Below are 27,643 nucleotides of genomic sequence, written 5' to 3' on the forward strand. Positions count from 1 at the left end.
ATTTATTTTAAAACATTTGGTCAGGGGCTCCCAAGCAGCTCCTAAGCGACCGCTTATGTCGGTTATGCCTAGGGCCGACCCTGCTATCTGCAGCTCCAAAGATAGGCCTGTGTAAAAATCTGTATTTTTATAGGCTGATAGTCAGCCTGCTCTCTCCACCTTGTCCAGGTCATTACAGAACTCACCTCCATAGTAATAGTCTGTCATAGAGCATTAATGACCTGTCATATTGTGGTAATAACCTGTCAAACACGTCATGTTGTTTATTTTAGCATTTCACAGATAGTGTAGCTGTCAAAACAAGGCTATTTATTTTCTCATAAAGCAGTTTTGTATCCAAAATAAACAATATCAAGCTAGACCACATCATAACTAGATTTGTAGAGTCAATGAGCAAAGGTTAACATTATGAAGAGCCTAGTATATTTCATCAATAAGGCCTGAGGGGTTGTGATATATGGACAATATACCACGGCTAAAGGTTGTTCTTAGGCACGACGCACCGGCTATACTACAACTTTCAGCCAATCAGCATTCAAGACTTGAACCACCAAGTTTATAAAGGGAAATAATGCACGCTCTAGAATGCCCTTCTTTTTACTGCTCTAATTTCGTTGGTAACCAGTTTATAATAGCAATAAGGCACCTTGGGTGTTTGTATTATATTGCTAATATATCAATGCTAAGGGCGTTGCGTTGTGCATAAGAAATGTCCTTAGCAATGGTATATTTAAGCAATAAGGCACGAGGGGGTGTGGTACTGTATATGGCCAATATACCACGGCTAAATGTTGTTCTTAGGCATGACCCAATTGCTAGTACAGTATAAACTGGTTACCAACCTAATTAGAGCAGTACAAATCAATGTTTTGTCATACCTGCAGGTATACGGTCTGATATACCATGCCTGTCGGCCAATCAGCATTCAGGGCTTGAACCAGCCAGTTTATAAAGGCATATAACACACCCCATCAGCCTTATTGCTTAAATGAAGCACAGTATATTTGCACGGTAGAATTCAATGGCTATAGTTCATGTTTGAGATGCTTTTGAAAGCAAAAGTCGAATTGAAAACATTATTGGTATTGTTGAATTCAATTTTCATAAAAGCATGCTAGGACTGATGGTTTGGCTAGCTAAACTAGCAAGTGTGTTTGTTTGGTTTCCACGTCAACTACTGTAGCTATCTAGTTAACTTGCTAGCTACTTCAGTGGATGTTGAACACATTCTACCGGCAAATGAACACATTTCTTGTGTTAAATGTGTTAAATTATAGCCATGATAATCAGCTCGGGGCTCTGTGTGTTCTATGGAAAATATTAGAATGCCTAGCCCTCATTGATTATCACTTAAATAATTAATAACACCACCATTTAATTACTGTGACTTAGTGAGTGAGTGGTGTCACTAGCCTTACTGATTTTAGAGTAGCTATTTGATTTGTTGTTTCTCTCTCTTGTGTTAGGGACAGTTCGAAATATACTGTGGGGGGTGTGATATATATTCTTATTGGGCACAGGGGAGGGTAGTTCATTTTTTTCCCTGGTTTACGTTTTCTCTTTTGCAGGTTTTACTTTATAACTTCTTCCATATATCCACATTTTCTCATCTGCTTGCATGCACCTCCCCAAATCAATGGGTTTTTGTACTTCCCTTATGCACTAGGCTTTTCTGCACGTTAACTATTACTATACCACAGGTCAATAGTCTACCAGTCTGTCTATCCTGCCCTCTATCCACCATTCATAGTGACAGTAGTAGTGGGTGGATCATTTGTCCGGACCTGAAATATGCTAACTAGCAATCATATAACACACAAACATTTATTCAAAGGTGCATCAATTTTCAATATGAATCCACAAGAACAAGTAGGAATAGCTGATAGGCAGCTGAGAGGCCAGGTGTGTCATTGCGCATGAAAGAACAGTGAGACACGCAGCTCAAAAAGCTCCCCTATTGATCTTGTTTAGGGACAAAACAATTATCCGACCTAGATTAGCCTACAACACCACAATGCAATGAATACCTGTTTTCAAGTGGGTATAGCATTCTACTCTAGGCTGGAAACCGCAGTGGAAATGTCCTTTGAATAATGGTGCAAAAGCCCTGTGATTTGAATGTTTCATTCCATTCGGATCAGTTGTGGGTCTATTTTCAACAGTTTATAAGGTCTAGAAAGGGACAGTAGCAGGCCAATCTGGCTGTATTTTAACTTCTGATAATGAGATGCTCTGTCTGTTGCAGACCATCATTCTCCCAAGTCGTCCTATAATAACGTGGCCACATTTGCTCCCAGCAGGCCCAGTTATTCAGGAAGGCTCTTCCTCACGCACCTAGAACCTAATACTTCAATATAGCCAAAATATTTGTCATTTAACTGTAACCTTTATATGCCTTCTATTTGAGGTAGATAAAGTGGGGCAAAAAAATATTTAGTCAGCCACCAATTGTGCAAGTTCTCCGACTTAAAAAGATGAGAGAGGCCTGTAATTTTCATCATAGGTACACTTCAACTATGACAGACAAAATGAGAAAATAAATCCAGAAAATCACATTGTAGGATTTTTAACCCTGTATGTACATGAAGGCAGGGTAAAGTTACTAGGCATAAGGATAGATAATAATAAGACTAAAATAAAGAACCGTGTACACTCCATAAACACAACCTGTCACAATGTTTTAATTTGATTAGGCTACTTCAAATGTCCTGTAGGCTATCTGTGCACATTCGTCCAAAATTTAATTGCAGCATCCAAACTGTGCAGCAGCCATTTGATGAATGGAAAGAGACATCTGTTACAAAACACCAAAAAAGTTTCATGATATTCGGAAATTGTGAAGACAAGCCTTCAATACTGGCTAGACCTGCAAGGTAGGGAGGGATATATTTTCTGTGTGTCAAGATATACATAGTCTGTTTTATTGTGATGTTGAAAATGCAAACCATGACATTGAAGTGCCCGAAGCCGGTATATGCTTTACTTACTGGTTGTGTGGTGCATTGGTACAGAATCCTGTTGTTGGATAACTATTTACATATATTATATATAATTATAAATATAGTATCAAAATATAGAAATCTGATTTCCCCCTAGCTGATCATTGTGTGCAGCCAGCTCTGATTGCTGTGTAATGAAACAGGCAGAGTGAGTCAGCTCGTCTGTGGTAGTAGGCGAACCCTCTGCCTTCTGGCCCGTAGCCCTGCCTGGCATCGACTGTGCCACAAATGCATGCTGAAGTGGCAAAGTCAATATCCATGTTTATAAACACAGGGTCGCAACAGTTATTTTTATGTGTGGTCGTCATTATTATTTAGAGTCAATTTAACGAGGGGGGAGGGTGTGCAATTTTTTTTTACAGTACAAAGGGAGGGTCATGTGAAAATAGTTTTTATGTTGAGGTACATCTTTTTTTAAAGTCAACTACCAGCAAATTCTAATGGTCGCTTATGTCTGAGTTTGAGAGGAAACCAGCTGGAAATGCTTCGCATAAAGAAAGAATTATTGGATGTTTTCTCTGTTATCAAGCATTAACAGGTCATGGCTCGGCACAATTCATTATGTGTGCCAGACATTCCACCAGCTTTGCTGCCTCGGAATGGAGCGTCAGCAAACAGAACCGTGCATATTTCACATTAATGCCCTGTGAGCTATCATAGCCTCTGGGTGAGTTTGCATTTTGCTCCAGGGCAGTGGGAAGTCGTGAGCTAGTGGTAACAGCGTAACTGCAGCACCGTAGCCAATACTGAATGGCTCCCAAGTGTTTGGGTAAGCATAGTCTGCCAGTCCGTCAGTCAGAAATGTGCATCGGTCTGACTTAAAATTACTGCAACCAGACAGCTTGTCGAATAAAGCTGTTCAGTCAAAGGCTTGAAGGAAATGCAGGCCTATAGTCCTCAAATCACATGTGCCTAATACAACGGGTGTAGACTTAACCATGAAATGTTTGCTCACGAGCCCTTCCCAACAATGCAGAGTTAAAAAAGACAAATAGTAACATGAGGACTAAAAGAACGGAGCTATATACAGGGAGTACCAGTACCAGATCAATGTGCAGGGGCACGAGGTACTTGATGTAGATATGTACATGAAGGCAGGGTAACATGACTAGTCATAAAAATAGAGAATAATAAGAGTAAAATAAAGAACAGCGTACACTCTTAGAAAAATAGGTGCTACTGTATCTAGAACCTAAAAGGATTCTTCGCCTGTCACCATTGGAAAACCCTTTGAAGAACCTTTTCTTGGTTGCAGGTCGAACCCTTTTGGGTTCCATGTAGAAACCTTTCTACAGAGGGTTCTACATGGAACCCAAAAAGGGTTTTACCTGGAGCCAAAAAGGGTTCTACCTGGAACTATAAATGGTTCTCTTATGGGGACAGCCGAAGAACCATTTTGGAGAAAAAAAATTCAAAGAAAGTAGCAGCAGCATATGTTGATTGTAGAAGTGTGTATGTGTGTGTGTGTGTGTGTGTTGTTGGCATGCGTGTGTTTGTGTACAGTATGTAGTGTATGTGAATATGTGTGGGTTTTGTGTGAGAGTGTTAGTGTAGTGTGTGTATATAGTCTTGTGAGTGTGCATAGAATCAGTGCAAGATAAGATCAGTGCAGATAGTCCAGGTAACCAATATATTTTTTATTTATTTTTTACCCCTTTTTCCTCCCCAATTTCATGGTATCCAATTGTTTTAGTAGCTACTATCTTGTCTCATCGCTACAACTCCCGTACGGGCTCGGGAGAGACGAAGGTTGAAAGTCATGCGTCCTCCGATACACAACCCAACCAAGCCGCACTGCTTCTTAACACACTGCGCATCCAACCCGGAAGCCAGCCGCACCAATGTGTCGGAGGAAACATTGTGCACCTGGCAGCCTTGGTTAGCACGCACTGCGCCCGGCCCACTACAGGAGTCGCTGGTGCGCGATGAGACAAGGATTTCCCTACCGGCCAAACCCTCCCTAACCCGGACGACGCTGGGCCAATTGTGCGTCGCCCCACGGACCTCCCGGTCGCGGCCGGTTACGACAGAGCCTGGGCGCGAATCCAGAGTCTCTGGTGGCACAGCTGGCGCTGCAGTACAGCGCCCTTAACCACTGCGCCACCCGGGAGGCCCCAGGTAACCATTATTGAACTATTTTACAGTTTGATGGCTATGTAGCAGTCTTCTAGTATTGGCATAGAAGCTGTCTCTGAGCCTGTTGGTCAGAGAGCTGATGCTCCGGTATCGTTTGCAGGACGGTAGCAGATTGAACATTCTACGGCAGGCCTGGGCAACTCCAGTCCTCGGGGGCCTGATTGGTTTCACACCTTTTCCCCATCCCTATCTAACACAGCTGATTAAACTAATTGCATTCTAAACTGAAGATCATGGTTAGTTGATTATTGGAGTCAGGTGTGTTACCTGGGTCTGGGGCAAAAGTGTGACACCAATCAGGCCCCCGAGGACTGGAGTTACTCATCCCTGGTCTATGGCTTGGGTGGCTAAAGTCTTTGGTAATTATGTTCTCCTTCCTCTGACACTGCCTGATATAGAGGTCCTGGATGGCAGGCAGCTCAGCCCCAGTGATGTACTGGGCTGTCCACACCACCCTCTGTAGCGCTTTGCTGTCGAGGGCGGTGCATTTGCCATACCAAGCGGTGATGCAGCCAGTCAAGATGCTCTCATTGGTGCAGCTGTAGAACTTTTTGAGGAACCAAATCTTGTCAGCCTCCTGAGGGGGAAGCGGCACTGTTATGCCCTCTTTACGACTCTGTAGGTGCGCGTGGACCGTGTTATGTCCTTAGTGATGTAGACACCAAAGAACTTGAAGCTCTCGATGTGGATGGGGGGAGGGGGGGGGGGTGCACTCCCCTCTTTCTCCTGTAGTCCATGATCAGCTCCTTGGTCTTATTGAGGTTGAGGGAGTGGTTGCTGTGTTTGCACCACATTGCCAAGTCTCTGACCTCCTCCCTGTACACTGTCTCAGAGGTCAGTTGTCTAGAGCAGAGTCCGAAAGGTTCAGAACGGCAGGCAGGCTCAGGGCAGGCAGAGGTCAGTAATCCAGGGTGGTGTGACAAGGTACAGAACGGCAGGCAGGCTCAGGGTCAGAGCAGAAAGAATGGTCACAACTGTGAAAACTAGAAAACAGGAACTAGAGAAAGACAGGAGCACGGGAAAAACGCTGGTAGGCTTGATGAGACAAAACAAACTGGCAACAGACAAACAGAGAACACAGGTATAAATACACTGGGGATAATGGGGAAGATGGGCGACACCTGGAGGGGGGTGGAGACAATCACAAAGACAGGTGAAACAGATCAGGGTGTGACAGAAAATAATTGAACACAATTTTGTCTCTCCCACCTCAACAAGGGTAGAAACTATGTTCTTAAATAGGCAGACTATTAATTGGTGTGGAAGATAGGCCTACATACTTAAATTAGGTCTACATACTTAAGATAGGTCTACATACTTGGACTTGAACTACACTGACACATTACCAGGACAAATTCAATCAATGGCCGTGGATCCATAGTGTTCAGTAGGCCCCTAGAAAGGGAACAAAGGAACCGCAAGAAAGAGAGGAAGAGCAAAATCTGAAATCCAATTCCATCAAACCCATGTGAGCAATTATCATAATTACATACTAGAGGGGTTTTTTTCTGTCTGGGAACTGAAGCAGAAAGGAGAGAATCCCACAGATAGAAATTGGCTGTGTCTGAGTAGGTGGTGGAGAGGAGGAGGGGGAGAATGAAGGGGAAGGAGAGAGAAAAGGTAGTGTAGTGAAGAAGAGAGGGTGGTGAGAAAGAAGGAGGAGGTGTGAGAGAGGTGAAGAGCGTAGAACAGGGCGTGAGAACAGACACTTGATTTTCCACTAGCTCTGGTTACTCATTACTGCACTGGCACACCCCTTCTATTCTCCCACTCTGTCTCCTCTCCACTCTCCCTCTCTCTTTTCCTTATTTCTGGATCTGTTCCTCTCTCATCTCCTCCCTACTTTCCTTTTCCATCCTCTCCCACTTCTCTCTTTCCCTGTGTCCTCTTCTCTCTTCTCTCTTTCCCTGTGTCCTCTTCTCTCTTTCCCTGTGTCCTCTTCTCTCTTCTCTCTTTCCCTGTGCCCTCTTCTCTCTTTCCCTGTGTCCTAGTTCTCTCTTCTCTCTTTCCCTGTATCCTCTTCTCTCTTCTCTCTTTCCCTGTATCCTCTTCTCTCTTCTCTCTTTCCTTGTGCCCTCTTCTCTCTTCTCTCACATCCTCTCATGTACTACCCTCTCTCTTTCTCTCTCTTCCTCTATTCCTCCCTCCTCATCCCTCTCCTCATTTATTTCTCCACCCTCAGGAGCAGTGTGAGTCGTGAGTCTGTCAAAATGCTGGCATTGTCTACCCTCCAACCCTGAACCCACCCCCCGCCCTGCTGCTTAGAAGGATGGAGACAGAAACGATGCCCTTAGAGCACAAACACACACACACCCACACACAAACACACACACTTCATCATTCTTTCAGACACAGCAAACTCACCCCCAACCACTTACACCAACCCGCGCACACACCATGTATCATTGCATCACCATTTCATAACCTCCTCATTTTCTCTCCTCTAATTTAATTTATCATTTTTTTTCTCCCTCTCTCTCTTTCATAGCCCCCGCTATGCATATTAATGACACATGGAGAAGGATTGATTAAAATCGCACCAAGGAAAGAGTGTATGAGCACACAATTAAATGACAGCTTATTCTCTGGGAGAGAAACACATTTATAATGGATTTATACTGTATCATTAAAAATCCCATTGTATATGCATACAATTTACATATCACCTCCGTTAATATGGAGTAAACAAAAGCAGCCTAGACATTCACTGACTATGTTGCAGCTCAATGTTAGATAGATGACAGTGGCTCAAAATTTGATAGATGACATCTTAAATGGTAACCTAACGTAATCTCCTATTCCCCTGGTCAAAAGTTCACTCCGAAATCCACAGACGATGTAATTGACATCACACTGCACACTGCCCTTTCCCATCTGGGCAAGAGGAATACCTATGTAAGAATGCAGTTCATTGACTACAGCTCAGCCTTCAACACCATAGTACCCTCCAAGCTCATCATTAAGCTCGGGGCCCTGGGTCTGAACCCCGCCCTGTGCAACTGGGTCCTGGACTTCCTGATGGGCCGCCCCCAGATGGTGAAGGTAGGAAACAACACCTCCACTATGCTGACCCTCAACACAGGGCCCCCACAAGGGTGTGTGCTCAGCCCCCTCCTGCACTCACTCAATCATCAAGTTTGCAGACGACACAGCAGTAGTAGGCCTGATTACCAAAAAGGATGAGACAGCCTACAGGAAGGAGGTAAGGGCCCTGGCAGAGTGGTGCCAGGAAAATAACCTCTCCCTCAACGTCAACACAACTAAGGAGCTGATCGTAGACTTCAGGAGACAGTAGAGGAAGCACGCCCCCATCCACATCAATGGGACCGCAGTGGAGAAGGTGAAAAGTTCCTCGGCATACACATCACTGACAATCTGAAATGGTCCACCCGCACAGACAGTGTGGTAGAGAAGGTGCAACAGCGTCTCTTCAACCTCAGGAGGCTGAATAAATGAGTCTTTGCCCCTAAGACCCTCACAAAGTTTTACAGATGCACCACTGAGAGCATCCTGTCAGTCTGTATCAATGCCCGGTACAGCAACTGCACAGTCCGCAACCGCAGGGCTCTCCAGAGGGTGGTGCGGTCTGCCCAACGCATCACCAGGGACACACTGCCTGCCTTCCAGGACACCTACAGCACCCGATGTCACAGGAAGGCCAAAAGGACCATCAAAGACATCAACCCCCCGAGCCACAGCCTGTTTACCCCGCTATCATCCAGAAGGTGAGGTCAGTACAGGTGCATCAAAGCTGGGACCTAGGTAATGAAAATCTCAAGGCCATCAGACTGTTAAATAGCCATCACTAGCCGGCCTCCACCCAGTATCCTGCCCTGAACTTAGTCACTAGCTGGCTACCACTTGGTTACCTAACCCTGCACATTAGAGGCTGCTGCCCTATGTACTGTACATAGACATGGAATCACTGGCCACTTTAATAATGTTTACATACTGTATTTTACTGTATTCTAGTCAATGCCACTCCGACATTGCTTGTCCTAAAATGTATATATTTCTTAATTCCATTATTTTACTTGTAGATTTGTGTGTATTGTTGTGAATTGTTAGATACTACTGCACTGTTGGAGCTAGAAACACAAGCATTTCACTACACCCGCAATAACATCTGCTAAATATGTGTATATGACAAATAAAATGTGATTTGATTTGATTATCCTTTAAGGTATGACTTTTTTCTGTACCACTCAGTCAGACAATGCCGCTATGTGGAAAGTATACCTCCATTTCAGATAGAGACCAGGAACCCATCTACTGTGTCAAAATCCAATGTATGTCAATAATGGGATCTGGTTTCCTCGATGTCCCAAAACGCCAGCATAGAGCCAGTAGAGGTTATAGGTCACAAAGCAATTCTTTTTTGGTCTATTTTTAGAGCTAGAATTCTCTGCAGAGTGAATTCTTTCTGAAGGGTATTGACTATTTCTCTAGCACAGGTATTATACGGTTGATGTTGGTTTTGACAGTCTGGGTCCATGCCTGCAGAGGCTGGAGCTTTAAATCAATCTTTACAGTTCCCAGGTCTGCCTTTGCTTTTTCTCTGAGGCCCTGGTCCAATTGAACATTTGTCCTTCTTTCCTCCCTTCCTTTTTTTTAATCACTGATCTGTGTGTGATCGGATAGCAATCATCTCCGATCTTGGAGTGTGTAGTGGGTAGGACTATATGAGTACTATGGGGGTACTTTGTAATTAAGAATACATTGGAAGCATAGGATGTCTTTTAAACAACTGCTCCATCCCTAAGTCTCCATTCATTTGAGGAATTATGCATGTCCAAACAAGGGTCAGGATCTGGACGAAACATAATTAGAACCAAATTAATGTCAACTCATTTTTTGCTGCTACCCAGTGTAATCTATTTGATTCCTCCACAACAGTCTTCATCAGGCTACTCTGGTTAAAACCCCATCAAAGACCATTAAGGCTGGAAACGATGCTGTACCATAAGGCTAAATGGAAGATCACACACGGGAACAGTAAACAGTGAGTGAGCGGACATTCACTCTCTTTTCATCTCTGTTTTGATAGACTCGACCAGTAGCCTTTGAAAAAAAAAAAACTGGAGGAAACAGAAAGGTGGGGAAGGGTTTTAGCATCGCACAAGCTCAAGGGGTACAGCATTTGAAGAGAAGACATCTAAGCCGTGTGCATGGGTAAAGGGGGGGAGAGAGAGAGAAAGGGAGAGAGAGAGAGCCTTCCCATCACTCTGTTGAGAGCTGGGAGGTAGAGAGGAGATCTAGGCCCTGGCTTGACCGTTTGTGTGAAGAATCACACGGCGACATTGTCGCTCTGTAATCCAATACTGTCTTGTATGTTTGGAGTGACTTCCTCCAGGTGGTTTGAGGTTCTGAAAGGAGAACAACACTAGAATGGAAATCTATACTGGAGATGAAGTATGAAATGTTACACAACACACCATCAAACAAACAAATGAATGCATGCACACACACACACACACACACACACACACACACACACACACACACACAAGCAAGCATATATACACACACACATAGTAACTGTATACACACACACACACGTGTTCCACACTCCAAGGCTAAACGCAATTTACACACTTACACACAAACAGTCTGGCTCTACCCTGCTGCCGGCTGTTTGTAACTAATTCACGGTGAAAATGTACCCGGGCCCTACTCTACTCTGCTATTTCATTTAGTGTAGGATCCAGTGAAGCATGGAGTCTAGCCATGATGATTTCTGCCTTATCAGATTTCTTCAGATATTTCACCTGACGTTTGCCACCAAATAAATGTGGTTGTTGATCTACTTCACAGCTTGATTTGGGGAGGGCGGCGGATCTACATATGGACACAGACAGTTCATCTCAAAAGTCTAAAACGGCCTCCTTGTCTGCTATCCTCTATCTACACTGATATGAATGAGCTGGAAAGGCCTGGAGCTAATTCACACCAAGAATCCTATTGCTTTGACCTCTCCTGTTTTCGGATCAAAGTGCATGTCTGTGTGGCCTATGGGGCTTCTGTGTGTTTGTGTGTCTAACTCTCTCTCCCACTCTGTTTCTCTAGATGCGTTCGACGCGGGGTGTGTCAGTGTGGCCGGTGGGGCTGGTCAGTGGGCGGAGGTACGAGCGCCCCATAGTGGATAAGGGCAAAGTGGTGGGCTGGTACACTGGCTGGAGGCCCGACCGCCCCTTCGCCATCGACATGGCAGGTAAGAGCACATCTAATCATCTAGGGCAGAGGAACAGACCCCAGTGTTTTTAAAAAATCTGGAATGCAGCCCAACATGGTGTTGTAAACTGCTTCACACTATTAATGGGCTCTTGTGTTTGGGGTGAGGAGTTGGAGACTGTTCTCGGTCTGTCTCTAAAAGGGTGTGTCAGGGAACGGTGCTTCTCGGCTGTAAGCACATCTAAAAGTAAAGTGGGATGCTGCTCACCACTTCAGCCTTCTCTCTCTCCCTCTCTCTCCCTTTCTCCTCTCTCTGTCCCTCTTTCTCTGCTCTGCTCTGTCCATAACAAACCCATCTAGTGGTCCCTCCTGCATTAATGGTTCCACTAACCACACACTAACACTCAAGCGTGCAAATAAAGGGACACAGCCAGACATGCGATGAACACACATTTTACCCATACTCTGTGCTTGCAAACACACACACACACAGACAATTAAGACATTGTAACAGAAGAGCCTACTCCTATCCTTATCTACTCTCCTCCTGTTCTACATCTCCCCTTATCAACCTTTTCCCTTTTCTCCTGTGCTTTCCTCTACTCTCCCTATCTCCCCTAGCCTTTCTTATCTTTCTGTGTGTTTCAGTTGGTAGAGCATGGCTCTTGCAATGCTAAGGTTCATGGGTCAAATTCCTGCTGGGGTCACCCATATGAAAATATATGGACGCATTATTAAGTCGCTTTGGACAAAAGTGCCTGCTAAATGGCGATAGGTAGCCTATCGGTTACAAAGATGGGCCAGTAACCGAAAGGTCGCTGGTTTGAATACCTGAGCAGACAAGGTGAAATATCTGTTGATGTGCCCATGAGCAAGGCACTTACCCCAATTTGCTCCAGTATTACTATGACTGACCCTGTAAAAAATACATTTCACTGCATTTCACTCCATTTCACTCCATTAAAGAACAACAAATTGATCAGAAATACAATGTAGACATTGTTAATGTTGTAAATGACTATTGTAGCTGGAAAGGGCATATTTTTGATGGAATATTTACATAGGCGTACAGAGGCCCATTATCAGCAACCATCACTTCTCAACGTCAACAGTTAAGAGGCGAGTCCGGGATGCTGACCTTCTAGTTCCTTTGTCCAGTGTCTGTGCTCTGCCTAGAAGGCCAGCATCCTGGAGTCACCTCTTCACTGTTGACGTCGACACTGGTGTTTTGCGGGTACTATTTAATGAAGCTGCCAGTTGAGGACTTGTGAGGCATCTGTTTCTCAAACTAGACACTAATATATTTGTCCTCTTGCTCAGTTGTGCACCGGGGCCTCCCACTCCTCTTTCTTTTCTGGTTACAGCCAGTTTGCTCTGTTCTGTGAAGGGAGTAGTACACAGCGTTGTACAAGATCTTCAGTTTCTTGGTCATTTCTCGCATGGAATAGCCTTCATTTCTCAGAACAAGAATAGACTGACGAGTTTCAGAAGAAAGTACTTTGTTTCTGGCCATTTTGAGCCTGTAATCGAACCCACAAATGCTGATGCTCCAGATACTCAACTAGTCTAAAGAAAGCCAGTTTTATTGCTTGTTTAATCAGGACAACGGTTTTCAGCTGTGCAACCATAATTGCAAAAGGGTTTTCTAATGATTAATTAGCCGTTTAAAATGATAAACTTGGATTAGCTAACACAACGTGCAAATTGGAACACAGGAGTAATGTTTGCTGATAATGGTCCTCTGTACGCCTATGTAGATATTCTATAAAAATGTCTACACCGTATTTCTGATCAATTTGATTCTATTTTAATGAACAAAAAATTAGCTTTTCTTTAAAAAAACGAGGACATTTCTAAGTGACCCCAAACATTTGAACGGTAGTGTACATATATTATATTCACCACAGAACTTGCAATCAATAATTTTTTTTGCCCACAAAAACCCCCTTTAATCACTATTCATCTGCTGTACAATGGGCAATGTTGAGCAGTGTGTAAATTGCAGCTTTTACCTTAATAACTTGTATTGTGGTATTGGAGGCTATTGTTAGCAGCCAAGTTGGCCAATTAATCCGTCCCAACGCTGCTCTATCTCATTTACTGGGCCACAATTGGGCCAGAGACGCACGCACGCACACACACTTGCAAGCACACGCACACACAGTTCTGTATATCTCGTCCCACACACATGCGCCAACACGCAAAGCCCTGTCCGTCATTGTCTTGGAGTGGAGCTCTCACCTGAAGAGGATTTTGAGAGAGCAACATGAAAGTGTTTAGTGTTTACACCACAGCGAGTAAGTGGGGGGGGATGACTCATAATAATGGCTGGAACAGAGTAAATGGAATGGCATCAAACACCTGGAAACCATGTGTTTAATGTATTGGATACCATTCCACTCCAGTCATTACCACGAACCCATCCTCCCCAATTAAGATGCCACCAACCTCCTGTACATACACACAACAAGTAGGTCACATGGGGGAGAGGCGTTTGTCGTTTGTTTTAGAAACCAGGTTTGCTGTTCATTTGCGCGATATAAGATGAACGGGAGTTTTTTGTATAGTTTCTAACATGTACAGTACATACAGTACATAGAAACAGAACCATAAAGAAAGGGACAAGGAAAAGAAGCCAGGGAAGGAAGCTGGATGAAACTATTGAGACAGAAACTGCACTGACAGACAGGCATTGCTAACAGATGCACTAATCTTCATACCACCTTAGCTGCAGGTTAAGAGATGTCTATCTTATAATTGCTTTCATACCTATCTATCATACCTGGGGTACAGCTTCTGGGCTTTCACTGCAGTATCACTCACTGCTCAGTAATATGCCTGATAGGACTGACCCAATAGGAAGATCTCAGTGGACTAACTCAGACACACTGTGTGTATGTGTGTGTGTTAAACTGGCGACCTTCTTTGACTCCAAATGCAGGAAATACACAACACACACTGGCACACACACACAACCTCACAATCTCTCAGTGGAGTGGAAGGATACCCATGAGAGTAGAGTTATGGCCTAGAAAACAGAGTGCTAGGAACGTGGAGGGGCGAGTAAACGTAATATGCTATTCCATGCAGCCACCAGCACACCCCATACCCAGTGGTATTGCATATATTGTAACTGAGATAAGGAGAGTAATATGATATACTGTAGTGGGATCTTCCTGTGATACTGTCTGGCATTCTCAATGCATAGTCATGAACAGCAAACACACACACACACCCACGTGCACACACTCTGCCGCACAGTTGAGATATATCTGATCTCCGGTCAGTTGCACCATAGTTCGAGGTCATCAATGATCTGTATGTAGTTACTTCCAGGATGATTAATAAAGCAAGGAATTAATTGATCCCAAGATTGACATGTGATGTGTGAGACATAATCATCTGACCAGGCATATGAACCTCTTCCGCTTCCTTTTCTCCAGGTTTTGCAGTGAACCTCCAAGTGGTCCTGGGAAACCCACGGGCGTTGTTCAAGCGTAGGGGTTCCCAGCCTGGTATGCAGGAGTCTGACTTCCTGAAACAGATCACCAAGGTGGGGGAGCTGGAGCCCAAAGCCAACAACTGCACTAGGGTGAGTAGCCCATCATTGTGGCAACCTCTAACCCCATATCAGACCCCAAAGACTTGCTAATTGGTCAAAACAACAAGTTGGCATGACAGTGAGATTTTTTTTGTTTGTTTGTGATGAAGCACCATCTCCTAATATAGCATCTGTGTGTCCTCTCTTCATCAGTTAAGCTACCTCCCTCCTCTCTTGTACAGCTCATGACACTGTTAGTCATCATCATTATCAGCCCATTAGTTTAATGGGGCCACTGCAGGCTGATATTAATACATACCATTAGCAGGATGTGACATCATCAATTATCACCCACCACGGTCATATCGCCAGCAGTACGTGACATCATCACCAATAACAGCCCAGCACTGCAGTACCACAGAACGGTGCGCTCCGTTTTGGGGAAACGTGTCATTTTGTACAAACCATCATGCAACGTAGAAAACGTTGAACTGGACCCCAGGTAAAAGTTGCCTTTAGGCACAGATCTAGGGTCAGCTTACCTGCCCCACATGCTAACCTTAAAAGGGGAAATTCTCAATTGAAACAATAACAAAGTGTTTTCCCCACCCCTGTTTCAGTAAAAAGCTGAGGTAGAGGGCTGGAGAAATGGAACTACTCTCAAACTCATAGACACAGCTAACGAAGCATAATATAACATTGATAGTTTTAGCCATTTTTTTGAGACTATATGTACTTTGTTTACAAACATTGGAGTAAAACAAGCTTACATTCTGGGTTATGATGGGGTGTGACAGTTGAACTAAGCTCATGGAGCATTTCTAAGTTATATTCTTCAAGGATCAATGGGTAAATACCACTGGGCACAGACCTCAGTTCAGAATCTAGTTTTGATTCACATTTGGTTGAGTTGTCCACTAACGTGAATTCAATGTGGAATCAACAACAAATGTCACCATATCATTGGATTTAGGTTAAAAGCTGGGTAAAAAAAAAGAAAGACCAAATGCCGTTACGTTATTCATTTATGCAAATCCAATCAGTTTTCCACGTTGAGTCAACAACATCACATTTCTTTGTTTGGGTTGAAATGATGAGGAGACAACGTTGATTCAACCAGTTTTTGCCCAATGTGATGTCATTCATTTTTCAAGTCCAAATAGATGTAGCAACTGCGGATTGCTCCTTTAAGCATTAGGGAGGAAATACAAAACTTATCTAACTTCAACCTTGGAAAAACAAATGCTCAAACTGCTAAAAACTTGGAGTGAGTAGAGAGACAAGAGATGAGAAGGAAGAAGGGAGGGTTAAAGGAGAGGTGGAACAAGACAGAGGAGAGAAAGAAATAGACAGAGATAGGGAAGAACATTAGGCAGGAGAGAGAAAGATGAGAAAATATTTTAGACAGACAAAGGAGAATCCAATTTGGAAGGAGAGAGAGAGAGCAGACAGGAAATTTACTGCCATGGAGTCAGACTGTCTTTTAACTACTAGACACACTGGCACAGGGTGCTCTGCACACTCTGCCAACTCAGCACTTTCGGTGCCAATAGAGATTGGACTGCCTTTAACCCCCCCCCAAATCTCCCTCAACCTCTTCCATTTTATTACAGATGGGTTCTAACTAGATTCTACCTCAACCTCACATTTTTTTACAGATGGGTTCTAATTAGATTCTACCTCAACCTCGCATTTTATTACAGATGGGTTCTACCTAGATTCTACCTCACCCTCCCATTTTATTACAGATGGGTTCTAACTAGATTCTACCTCAACTGTTCCCATTTTATTACAGATGGGTTCTACCTCAAATCCGCACAACAGACCAGACTAGAATATTGTAGAATTTTCTGAGAGAATGAGAGGAGAAGAGGTGAAATAAGAGGGAAGGGATTTAGGAAAGGAACAATAGAATGAAACACAAACCTATGCCTGCTTCGCTGGCTGCAGCATTTGTCTCGTTAGATATGCAAAACGGCCCAATTATCAGCCCCGTGTGCAGGAAAGGACATGTTCCACCTGAGTGGAGCCGGGAATGGATGGCACTGCACACCAACCATCCATCACTGTGTATGTGTGTGAACACAAATTACTGGGTTGGAAATAGAAGTGAGGCACTTTCCATGTACTACAGTAAAAGGTAGAAGTCTATTCGGTCTGATCCACTCCCTCCCTTTCTGTCACAAAGAGCTTTTTCTTGAATATTTTAACAAAGGCACCATTCCATTTCATATAGTTGGCTCAGTGATATAGTGGAAGTTATGCATCTATCTGGTGTGTGCTCATCAGAGAACACACACACACTAACCCTCTCGCCCCCTCTCTCAGGTGTTGGTGTGGCACACTCGTACAGAGAAGGTGAATCTGGGCAACGAGCCCAGACATCGACAGGACAGTGTGGTTATCGAAGTCTAAGGGGTGGGATAACCAAGGAGGAATAAGCAAGCCCATTGGTCAGACAGACTGACTAATTTCTTGAACTACACTACTGACATCACCTTGCTTGACCATAACCTTGATATGGATTACACTATGATGGACAGGACTTTGGACCAATTGCACGGATGGGAACTGCTGCCTGAATGTTGTGAATGGCTCAATGAGATTCCGGACCTCAAAGGGGACCATAATGCACTGGGGTGACCATTGCTTTCCCAGGGGACTCTGCTCTCATACTGCAATGTGGCCCAGTCCCTTATAAAAAGTGATTCCTATGAAGTATGCAAGCTAAACAAGACCGTCTGTCTGTCTACATGTATGTGTGTATGTAAACTCAGCAAAAAAAACAAAATAAAAAAAATCATTCCTTTTTCAGGACCCTGTCTTTCAAAGATAATTAGTAAAAATCCAAATAACTTCACAGATATTCATTGTAGGGTTTAAACACTGTCCCATGCTTGTTCAATGAACCATAAACAATTAATGAACATGCACCTGTGGAACGGTCGTTAAGACACTAACAGCTTATAGACGGTAGGCAATTAAGGCCACAGTTATGAAAACTTAGGACACTAAAGAGGCCTTTCTACTGACTCTGAAAAACACCAAAAGAAAGATGCCCAGGATCCCTGCTCATCTGCGTGAACGGCATGGTGCAAGGAGGCATGAGGACTGCAGATGTGGCCAGGGCAATAAATTGCAATGTCCGCACTGTGAGATGCTGAAGACAGAGCTACAGGGAGACAGGACAGACAGCTGAACGTCCTCGCAGTGGCAGACCACGTGTAACAACACCTGCACAGGATCGGGTACATCCGAACATCACACCTGCGGGACAGGTACAGGATGGCAACAACAACTGCCAGAGTAACACCAGGAATGCACAATCCCTCCATCAGTGCTCAGACTGTCCGCAATAGGCTGAGAGGGGCTGGACTGAGGGCTGTATGCCTGTTGTAAAGCAGGTCCTCACCAGACATCACCGGCAACAACGTCGCCTATGGGCACAAACCCACCGTCGCTGGACCAGACAGGACTGGCAAAAAGTGCTCTTCACAGACGAGTCGTGGTTTTGTCTCACCAGGGGTGATGGTCGGATTCGCGTTTATTATCGAAGGAATGAGCTTTACACCGAGGCCTGTACTCTGGAGCAATTTGGAGGTGGAGAGTCCGTTATGGTCTGGGGCGGTGTGTCACAGCATCATCGGACTGAGCTTGTTGCAATCTCAATGCTGTGCATTACAGGGAAGACATCCTCCCCCTCATGTGGTACTCTTCCTGCAGGCTCATCCTGACATGACCCTCCAGCATGACAATGCCACCAGCCATACTGCTTGTTCTGTGCGTCATTTCCTGCAAGACAGGAATGTCAGTGTTCTGCCATGGCCAGCGAAGAGCCCGGATCTCAAGCCCATTGAGCACGTCTGGGACCTGTTTGATCCTAGGATGAGGGCTATTCCCCCCAGAAATGTCCGGGAACTTGCAGGTGCCTTGGTGGAAGAGTGGGGTAACATCTCACAGCAAGAACTGGCAAATCTGGTGCAGTCCATGAGGAGGAGATGCACTGCAGTACTTAATGCAGCTGGTGGCCACACCAGATACTGACTGTTACTTTTGACCCCCCCTCCCTTTGTTCAGGAACACATTATTCCATTTTTGTCAGTCACATGTCTGTGGAACTTGTTCAGTTTATGTCTCAGTTGTTGAATCTTATGTTCATACAAATATTTACACATGTTAAGTTTGCTGAAAATAAACACAGTTGACAGTGAGAGGATTTATTTTTTTGCTGAGTTTGTGTGTGTACCAGATCAACGAGTATGAAACTGAACAATATGTGAAGAACATGGGCCGTGATTAGTAGATCACCAGCTGGGTGTCGACTAACGATGGCCATTCGACATGCACAATCGTCGGGAAAGGAACAGAAAATCTCTTCCGATGGTCTGTGGTCAGCGGCCAACCTGCTACGGACGGCTAACATTCCGGTTGGTTTTCTCCTTCTCAAGTGTCTGTGGGTCTGTGACACACTGGACCACAGAGACAAACTCCAGGAGTACAACTTTTATTCCAAATGACCCTCTTGTAAAAGCAGGAAAAAGAAAAGAAAAAACAACTTTACAATAAAAGAGTCATTGGACAAAAATGGTCACAATAGTTCATGGCTATTCACTGTTTAATGCACGGAAATAACATTTCTCTCTGTACTAGGCACCAGAAAATGTAAACACCACTAGAAATAAACCTGGAGGACAAGCTGTGTGTATGAATTCTCTTGAGTGTGTGTTCTCTTGTTATTACATGGCAGGGACCCTGTATGTGGATAGCATCTCCAACTTAGAACTACACACAGAATGTCTGTGTTTGATCTATTGTTTGTTGATTCCTAGTGCACCACCTATTTCCCCCTGCAGTATTTCTTCACCTTCTTTCCCCACTATATAATCTATAAATTGACATAAAGCAGGATTAGACAGAGATTATGTCATCATAGAGGCCGGGAAGTAAGCAAACGTGATGTTAAGCCAACTGTTCCAATCCCTGACAGCTCCATTAGGCTCCCAATGTCAACACACTTCCTGAATCATCTGGAGCGTTATGTCATCACTGGCATCATCTCTTTCCTCTCGTATTCTGGTCCCCTCCCCCTCCACGTAAGCTCCCAGCCCCACCGACTGTCGTCCAGGTTTATTTGCCTCAAACTAATGCCCTATTCACACTAAATGGCCACCACGAACCATACTGTGCTGGCTCAGATATAGTCTTTTCACTGTCATTTCCAGCAACTATGGTGGATGCGTAACCAGGCCAAGCCCAGTACAGCTTGGCTTTGTAGTGTCAATCAGACAGAACTGTGCATCTTCTTGTTCTGCACACAACAAAACACCACAGTAAGATGGTAGAACACAACCTCACTGGGGGGGGGGGTCTATATCTCACACACATACAGTAATACAGTACTGGATCATACAATGTCTTGCTACAGGAGCTCTGAATGCCCAGAGGGGAGTACAATATAATATACACACATGATATTGATGGGTCACCAACATGTTATCCATATCTCTCCATTTAAATATCTATTTACTCACTATCGGTTCTGGTAATGATATATTATTATTATTATTAGACGCTTGTATTATTGGTCCAGCAGCTTTTCTCTTTCGCCAATATGTTTTTTTTTTTAAACAAAAGAAAAAAAGTCAAAAGAATAAGAAAGTAAAAGTCCCAAGTAAAGAAATGAACACACAGCTGCCAGTCTGTTTTCACCCCAGACTCCACCCCCGCAGCACACAGAGGGAGAGAGGGGTCTCTAAAGGAATCATAAACGGGGAGGAGGGAGAACAGTGGAGCAGTCCATAGATTGCCCCATGTGCGTCGTTTCCTGTTTTGCAGTTGGTGAGTGAGGGTAGAGGAGGAGATTTGGGGTGACATGGTTGTTCTGCCTCCCTCTCCCACTCTCCCCCCTCCCCTCCCTCACTTCCACAGCTGGGTACTGAGGGTCTGGCCCGAGGGAGGACCCACCCCCCCACCCATGGGAGCACCTGGTTGAACAAAGCCGGGTGGCGCTGCCACACCACCACTCATGGCGATGCCCGATATCTGCTGGGTCATCTGAGAGAGATAAGAGATAGAGACATGGTGTGTGAGAGAGGCAGAGAAAGAGAGGAGGGAGGGGCAGAGAAAATAGAGACCGTTAAGAGGGTTGGACAAACCATTTAGACAATTCTAGAATGACAGCAACAACCAGCTTAAAGGGATACTTTGGGAGTTTGATAACGAGGCCCTTTATCTACTTTCCCCAGAGTTCGATGGCCTTGTGGATACCATTTTTATGTCTCTGTGTCCAGTATGAAGTCATTTAGAGGTAGCTCCGTGAGCCAATGCTAATTAGCATTAGCGCAATGACTGGAAATGGGTCCGCTATCAGATGACTGGAAATGTATGAGTAACGCTAGTTAGCAATTGCGCTAGTTAGCAACTTCCTTCAAACTGCACGCAGAGACATAAAATGGGATCCACAAGGTCATCGGACTCCGGGGAAGTCGATTTGAAAAAGATCCCAAAGTATCCCTTTAACGCAGCGGACATTATTTCCTTACTGCATGTGTAAAGGACCGGAGAGAGTACACCCTCCTCTCATCTCTTTAGTCCTCAGTCAGTCCATCTCCCTCCCATCCCCCCTTGCCCATTTCTCCTCTGCCTCTCAGGGTGTCCAGTCTTGGCTATCTAATCCATTAGAAATGCCCTTGCAGCAGTAGAATTATCGGCTTGTCTGAGATGTGTGTGTGTGTGTGTGTGTGTGTGTGTGTGTGTGTGTGTGTGTGTGTGTGTGTGTAGCCCAGACAAGCATAATGATTTGAGAGCACTTTTGAGTAGCCCCCCCCCCACCAACCATCCTTTCCAAACCCCACCCATAGGTTAAAAGCCCAACAGCACACCCTGAACCCATTACAGTACACACACGACCATATCATGTACTGCACCGAGGCAGAGTGTGTGTGTGTTTGATGTGTTGTCAGTGGGAGCACAGTGATTTATGATCTCTCATTAACCTCCTGCAGTCGTAAGGAAATGACAATGCTCACACACAAAGGTCGGGTAAAGCTACAGAGACACACACAGAGGGGGGAATGAGAAGAGAATTTCCCCCATGATCACCCACTGTGTGTGTGTGTGTGTGTATTACCTGGTTCACATTCCACTGGCCCTGCTGTTGTTGCTGCTGCTGCATGGCGGCGTACATCTGGGGAGTCCCCGCCCCCGCTGGCATAGCGCCGCCCGGAGGCCCCATCATGCCTTGCTGCATACCCATGTAACCGCCGTTGGGCATCGCCATACCGACCATCATGCCAGAGTTCTGCCCCATCATGGCTCCTCCTCCCTGGGGCATAACACCGCCCGTCATGGTTGTGGGTGGCATAGCTCCGCCCACTCCTGGGTAAGTCTGGAAGTTAGGCTGTCCGGAGGGCTGGCTGGGGAACTGCTGCATCGGAGGCTGGCCCATATACATAGCAGCAGCTGGAGTTGAGGACACACACACACACAGACAGAGAGAGCGAGAAAGCATTTGGGTCAACACTTAGTATCAGCAGAGGAAATACATTCTCAAGGTTACCTCCACTAGATTTCTCCTGCAGCAACGCTACATAAAGAAAAGGTTGGAAGTTTACATACACCTTAGCCAAATACATTTAAACCCAGTTTTTCACCATTTCTGACACTTAATCCAAGTAAAAAATCCATGTTTTAGGATCACCACTTTAATTTTAAGGTTGTGAAATGTCAGAATAATAGTAGAGAGAGTGATTTATTTCAGCTTTTATTTCTTTCATCACATTCCCAGTGGGTCAGAAGTTTACATACACTCAATTAGTATTTGGTAGCATTGCCTTGAAATTGTTTAACTTGGGTCAAATGTTTTGGGTAGCCTTCCACAAGCTTCCCACAATAAGTTGGGTGAATTTTGGCCCATTCCTCCTGACAGAACTGGTGTAACTGAGTCAGGTTTGTAGGCCTCCTTGCTCGCACACGCCTTTTCAGTTCTGCCCACACATTTTCTATAGGATTGAGGTCAGGGCTTTGTGATGGCCACTCCAATACCTTGACTCTGTTGTCCTTAAGCCATTTTGCAACAACTTTGGAAGTATGCTTGGGGTCATTGTCCATTTGGAAGACCCATTTGGACCAAGCTTTAACTTCCTGACTGATGTCTTGAGATGTTGCTTCAATATATCCACATTATTTTCCTCCCTCGTGATGCCATCTATTTTGTGAAGTGCACCAGTCCCTCCTGCAGCAAAGCACCCCCACAACATGATGCTGCCACCCCCGTGCTTCACGGTTGGGATGGTGTTCTTCGGGTTGCAAGCCTCCCCCTATTTCCTCCAAACATAATGATGGTCATTATCGCCAAACAGTTCTATTTTTGTTTCATCAGACCAGAGGACATTTCTCCAAAAAGTATGAGCTCTGTCCCCATGTGCAGTTGCAAACTGTAGTCTGGCTTTTTATGGCGGTTTTGGAACAGTGGCTTCTTCCTTGCTGAGCGGCCTTTCAGTTTATGTCGATATATAGGACTCGTTTTACTGTGGATATAGATACTTTTGTACCCGTTTCCTCCAGCATGTTCACAAGGTCCTTTGCTGTTGTTATGGGATTGATTTGCACTTTTCGTACCAAAGTACATTCATCTCTAGGCGTCTCCTTCCTGAGCGGTATGACGGCTGCGTGGTCCCATGGTGTTTATACTTGTGTACTATCGTTTGTATAGATGAACGTGGTACCTTCAGGCATTTGGAAATTGCTCCCAAGGATGAACCTGACTTGTGGAGGTCTACAATTGTTTTTCTGAGGTCTTGGCTGATTTCTTTAGATTTTCCCATGATGTCAAGCAGAGGCACTGAGTTTGAAGGTAGGCCTTGAAATACATCCACAGGTACACCTCCAATTGACTCAAATTATGTCAATTAGCCTATCAGAAGCTCCTAAAGCCATGACATAATTTTCTGGAATTTTCCAAGCTGTTTAAAGGCACAGTCAACTTAGTGTATGTAAACTTCTGACCTAGTGGAATTGTGATACAGTATATTATAAGTGAAATAATCTGTCTGTAAACAATTGTTGGAAAAATTACTTGTGTCATGCACAAAGTAGATGTCCTACCCGACTTGCGAAAACTATAGTTTGTTAACAAGAAATTTGTGGAGTGGTTGAAAAACGAGTTTTAATGACTCCAACCTAAGTGTATGTGAACTTCCAATAACAACTGTATGTATGTATGTATGTATGTACTGTATGTAGCACTACCTGGGGCAGCAGGCTGTGGGCTGACTGTGGTGTTGCTGTAGAGGGAGAGGATGGAGTCCTTGGAGAGGGGTTTCTTGGCCCCCTCCTCTGTCTTGGTGCTGCTACTGTTCTTCTCACTGAAGAGGTCCAGATTAGCCTGGGGGCCAGCAGCACACCCCGATCCCCCCGCGGACGCCGCTACTGCTGGGGCGCCTGGGGCTGCACTGGAGACTGCCTGGAGGGACAGAACATAGGAACAGACAGAATGTGTGTGTGTGTGTGTGTGTGTGTGTGTTTGTGAGATAGATCTGTTGCCAAATTGATTTACTGAAGCCAACCTGCATGAGCAGAATGCACAACCACACATACATGCACGCATACACTCACAACGTAGAGGTAGTACGACTGACAGGCAGCACTTAAAAAGAGAGAGAGAGGGAGAGAGAGAAATAAAAGGAAGAGAAGAGGTGCTGTCACCTTAAGTGAGATGGATGATATGAATTAGACTGGTGCAGAAGAGAGAGATGAATAGAGCGAGAACGAGAAGACACACACACCCTTTATAAAAAAAAAAAACTTTTAACCGTTGTCACGGCCCCCGTCATCGCATATACATGTTGAAAATGGCAGATTTGGTCATTGATAAGCGTTTAAATTGGAATGTGTTGGCGGTACAGCAACATGCTATACATGACGTCAGAGCTCAGACTCTGTGCTCCACCGCGCTGCCATGGCTTTGACTGACTGCATTTATAAACTTGAGCACCGCGCGTGACAAGAAGTTACCCCCAATACCCTTACCCATTTGTTTTCGGAGTGAGGGAAATGCTGTAAACCGAGTGGGTGTGTTCAGAAAGATGAGAGGTTGAGGACTATAATAAATACCGCTTTGATGTCATACAAGCAATCCACACACCCACGAGTCCCAATGTGCACTTCACGTTTCCATATTTGAAAACTCATGTCATTTACAGTATCAACGTTTGCGATCGTTCTATTTGATCCAGTTACAAGGATGACATGTTACGTCCTGAACACTCTGAGCCTGTTGGTCGTATGGTGAAGAAAATTAGCCACGGAACACGTACATGAACGCACTCATGACTCCTCTCTATGTGCACCAAAAGGACAATCTGTCTGAAGTGCCTTTGGAAAGCCTGACACTGTAAGATTGTATTTTAGAACTCAAGCAAGCCATCTTGGCAATAGAATACGCTTTCAAATAATGCCCACCTGACCCAGAATGATAGATAACGGTTTGGGTAAAAAAAACAGCAGTAATTGTGTGAAGGTGAGGATAAAGGGCTGTGTTCCAAACAAAATCATACAAGTGTGCCTGCTTCAGTTCCTCAGCGGAAAAGCTTGGAGAGCTAAAAAAAAAAAAAAAAAAACACCTTATAGTTAAGGTCATTTCCTAGAGTAAAAAGGTACATTGAAAAGGTGTGTGGCCACCTTAGTTCTCTCACTCAAACCCTGCTAATGGCTTTTCTTATCAGGCACCTGCTCCAAAATGTCAATGAATAAGTGGATGGTGCTACTGAATGTATCCGGAGTATTTTCAGATTTCTTTATTGAACAAAAATGTTAAAATACTGTGAAAGGTACAGTACATGTAAAATGCACATCAAAGCAACAGTGTGATGTTTGGATTCGGTCTTGTGAACTGTGGTGTCCTCACCTTTGGTCTGATAATTAGAGGACAGGGGAAATGAGAGGCGCGATAGAGAGGAGGGAAGAAGGGAGAGAGGAGGGAGTCAGTTCATGAATAAGGCGAGACAGGAGGGAAGTTGCGCGATGACGGCATGTACACGCGCGCCACAGGAAGGGCTCTGTGTGTTGTGGCATACGGCTGCTTCTCCCCACCTCTCTGCCTGGGGAACGAGGGGGCAGGAGAAAAGAGGAGGGAACATACAAACAGACGAACTGAGTCCGAGACAGACAGACAGACACAGTGGTGAACAAACACACAAACGTGTACTATTCATGAGCATGACCTTTTAATGTCTGCGCACGCACACACACACACACACGCACGCACACACACAGTCAATTTACTAGGGCCGAGACAGATGAAGGTGACAGGCAGGCGGCTCTGGAACGTTGCAATATGTATCAGTGTGCTATAAATACCCAGGCATTTGCATGTTGCCCAAAAACTAGCGTTTTCCCAACGTTAGATGTGTGTTTCTGTCTGACTGCCTTCTGGATCAGTAGTGATATACGAGTAGGAGAGGGAGGGAGGGGTGTGGGCCTGTGTGTCTGGTCAATGTGGAGGGAATAAAGAAATGGTAGTGGAAGAAAATCAGCAGGGACATGTCCTTACAGTGGACACAGACAGGCACACAACACACACAGATGTGTGCATGGCTGGACTCCCACTCTCACACCAGTATCCATGTTACACTGCCCTCCGTTGATTCTCCACAAAGCTGTGAATTAGAAGTGGCATTTTCATTCAACAGCCTTTTCCCACCGTGTCAGTATTCATATACTTCTACATTCAGACCCACAAATACTTAGCAGTGTGTGTTCCAGCCTGCCCGAATCTGGCAGAACACACACACACTACCCCCCCTGATACACCATCTGTAGCTGACAATCCTACTGAGCAGAAGGTTGTGTGTGTATGTAACATGTCTGTATGTGTACGTGGGGGGGGGGGGTTATTTTACTGAACCCAGACCTGTCCAGGGAAGGGGGTGGGGGGTGGGGGGGTGGTGTGGGGGGGGGGGGGGGGGGGGGGGGGGTAGTTTACTGAACACAGACCTGGCCAGGGAAGAGAGGGGTGTGGGGGGGGGGGGGGGGGGGGTTATTTTACTGAACACAGGCCTGGCCAGAGAAGAGAGAGAGGGGGGGGGGTTATTTTACTGAACACAGATCTGGCCAGGGAAGAGAGAGGGGGGGGGGGTGGGGGGGGGTTATTTTACTGGGGATACACTGGAGATAGAAGATCACACTAGAATCCTGGTTGATAGTGGAGGGAAAGCAGATCAACGCTGTCTAATGTATGGCTGTGTGTTTGTGGGTGTGTGTACCACAGCTCAAACCAGTAGCACAAACCAACCATAGGCAGCCAGTAGGAAAGTGTGTATTCATGTGTATTCTTTCGTTGTGTGTCTGGATTCCTTCCATGTGTGAAGCAGTGCAGATGTGTTGTGTGTGTCCTACATGAACAGAATACAGACAGGGAGGGAGAGACAGGGAGGGAGAGACAGGGAGGGAGAGACAGGGAGGGAGAGACAGGGAGGGGAAAGGAAGGGGAGCGGGGAAGGAAAGAGGAAGCAAGGAGGGAGGAAGGAGGATTGGCGGGAAGGAGAGGGGAGGGGCTGAGAGAGAGAAGGCAGATTGGGGTTGGTAACAGCAGTAGTTAGAGATGCTGGAACCAACCACCCATAATTGCTCTTCATGCTCACAGTCAGGACTGTGCTGTGTTCATGCTCAGAGTCAGGACTGTGCTGTGTCCATCCTCAGTCAGGACTGTGCTGTGTCGGCGTGCAGCCGGTGTATGCTCTGATCCGTGAAACAAGAAAGGGGAGATGTGTGTGTGTGTCTCGGCAGTGGAGAGCCA

At 45.1% G+C, this 27,643-nt stretch overlaps 2 protein-coding genes across 14 annotated transcripts in view; one reads left to right on the forward strand and one right to left on the reverse strand.

Annotated features, from left to right (window-relative positions):
* LOC110528701 (galactosylgalactosylxylosylprotein 3-beta-glucuronosyltransferase 2-like) overlaps nt 1–17,647 on the forward strand; it is a 31,718-nt gene extending 14,071 nt beyond the window's left edge. Inside the window, exons 2-4 of the mRNA XM_021610836.2 lie at nt 11,202–11,346; nt 14,750–14,898; nt 17,176–17,647. Coding sequence (XP_021466511.1) covers nt 11,202–11,346; nt 14,750–14,898; nt 17,176–17,262 — 381 coding nt within the window. The 3' untranslated portion in view covers nt 17,263–17,647. The remainder of the gene's footprint in view (nt 1–11,201; nt 11,347–14,749; nt 14,899–17,175) is intronic.
* Nucleotides 17,648–19,335: 1,688 nt separating this feature from the next.
* smap1 (small ArfGAP 1) overlaps nt 19,336–27,643 on the reverse strand; it is a 62,115-nt gene continuing 53,807 nt past the window's right edge. For all 13 annotated transcript variants that reach the window (XM_036984638.1, XM_036984629.1, XM_036984626.1 and 10 more), the window contains 3 exons: nt 24,097–24,310; nt 21,977–22,308; nt 19,336–20,901 (listed from right to left, as the gene is read on the reverse strand). In XM_036984638.1, the coding sequence (XP_036840533.1) occupies nt 20,764–20,901; nt 21,977–22,308; nt 24,097–24,310 (684 nt within the window). In that variant the 3' untranslated portion in view covers nt 19,336–20,763. The remainder of the gene's footprint in view (nt 20,902–21,976; nt 22,309–24,096; nt 24,311–27,643) is intronic.

This window comes from Oncorhynchus mykiss, chromosome 1 (genome assembly GCF_013265735.2).
Source record: "Oncorhynchus mykiss isolate Arlee chromosome 1, USDA_OmykA_1.1, whole genome shotgun sequence".
NCBI classification, from domain to species: domain Eukaryota; kingdom Metazoa; phylum Chordata; class Actinopteri; order Salmoniformes; family Salmonidae; genus Oncorhynchus; species Oncorhynchus mykiss.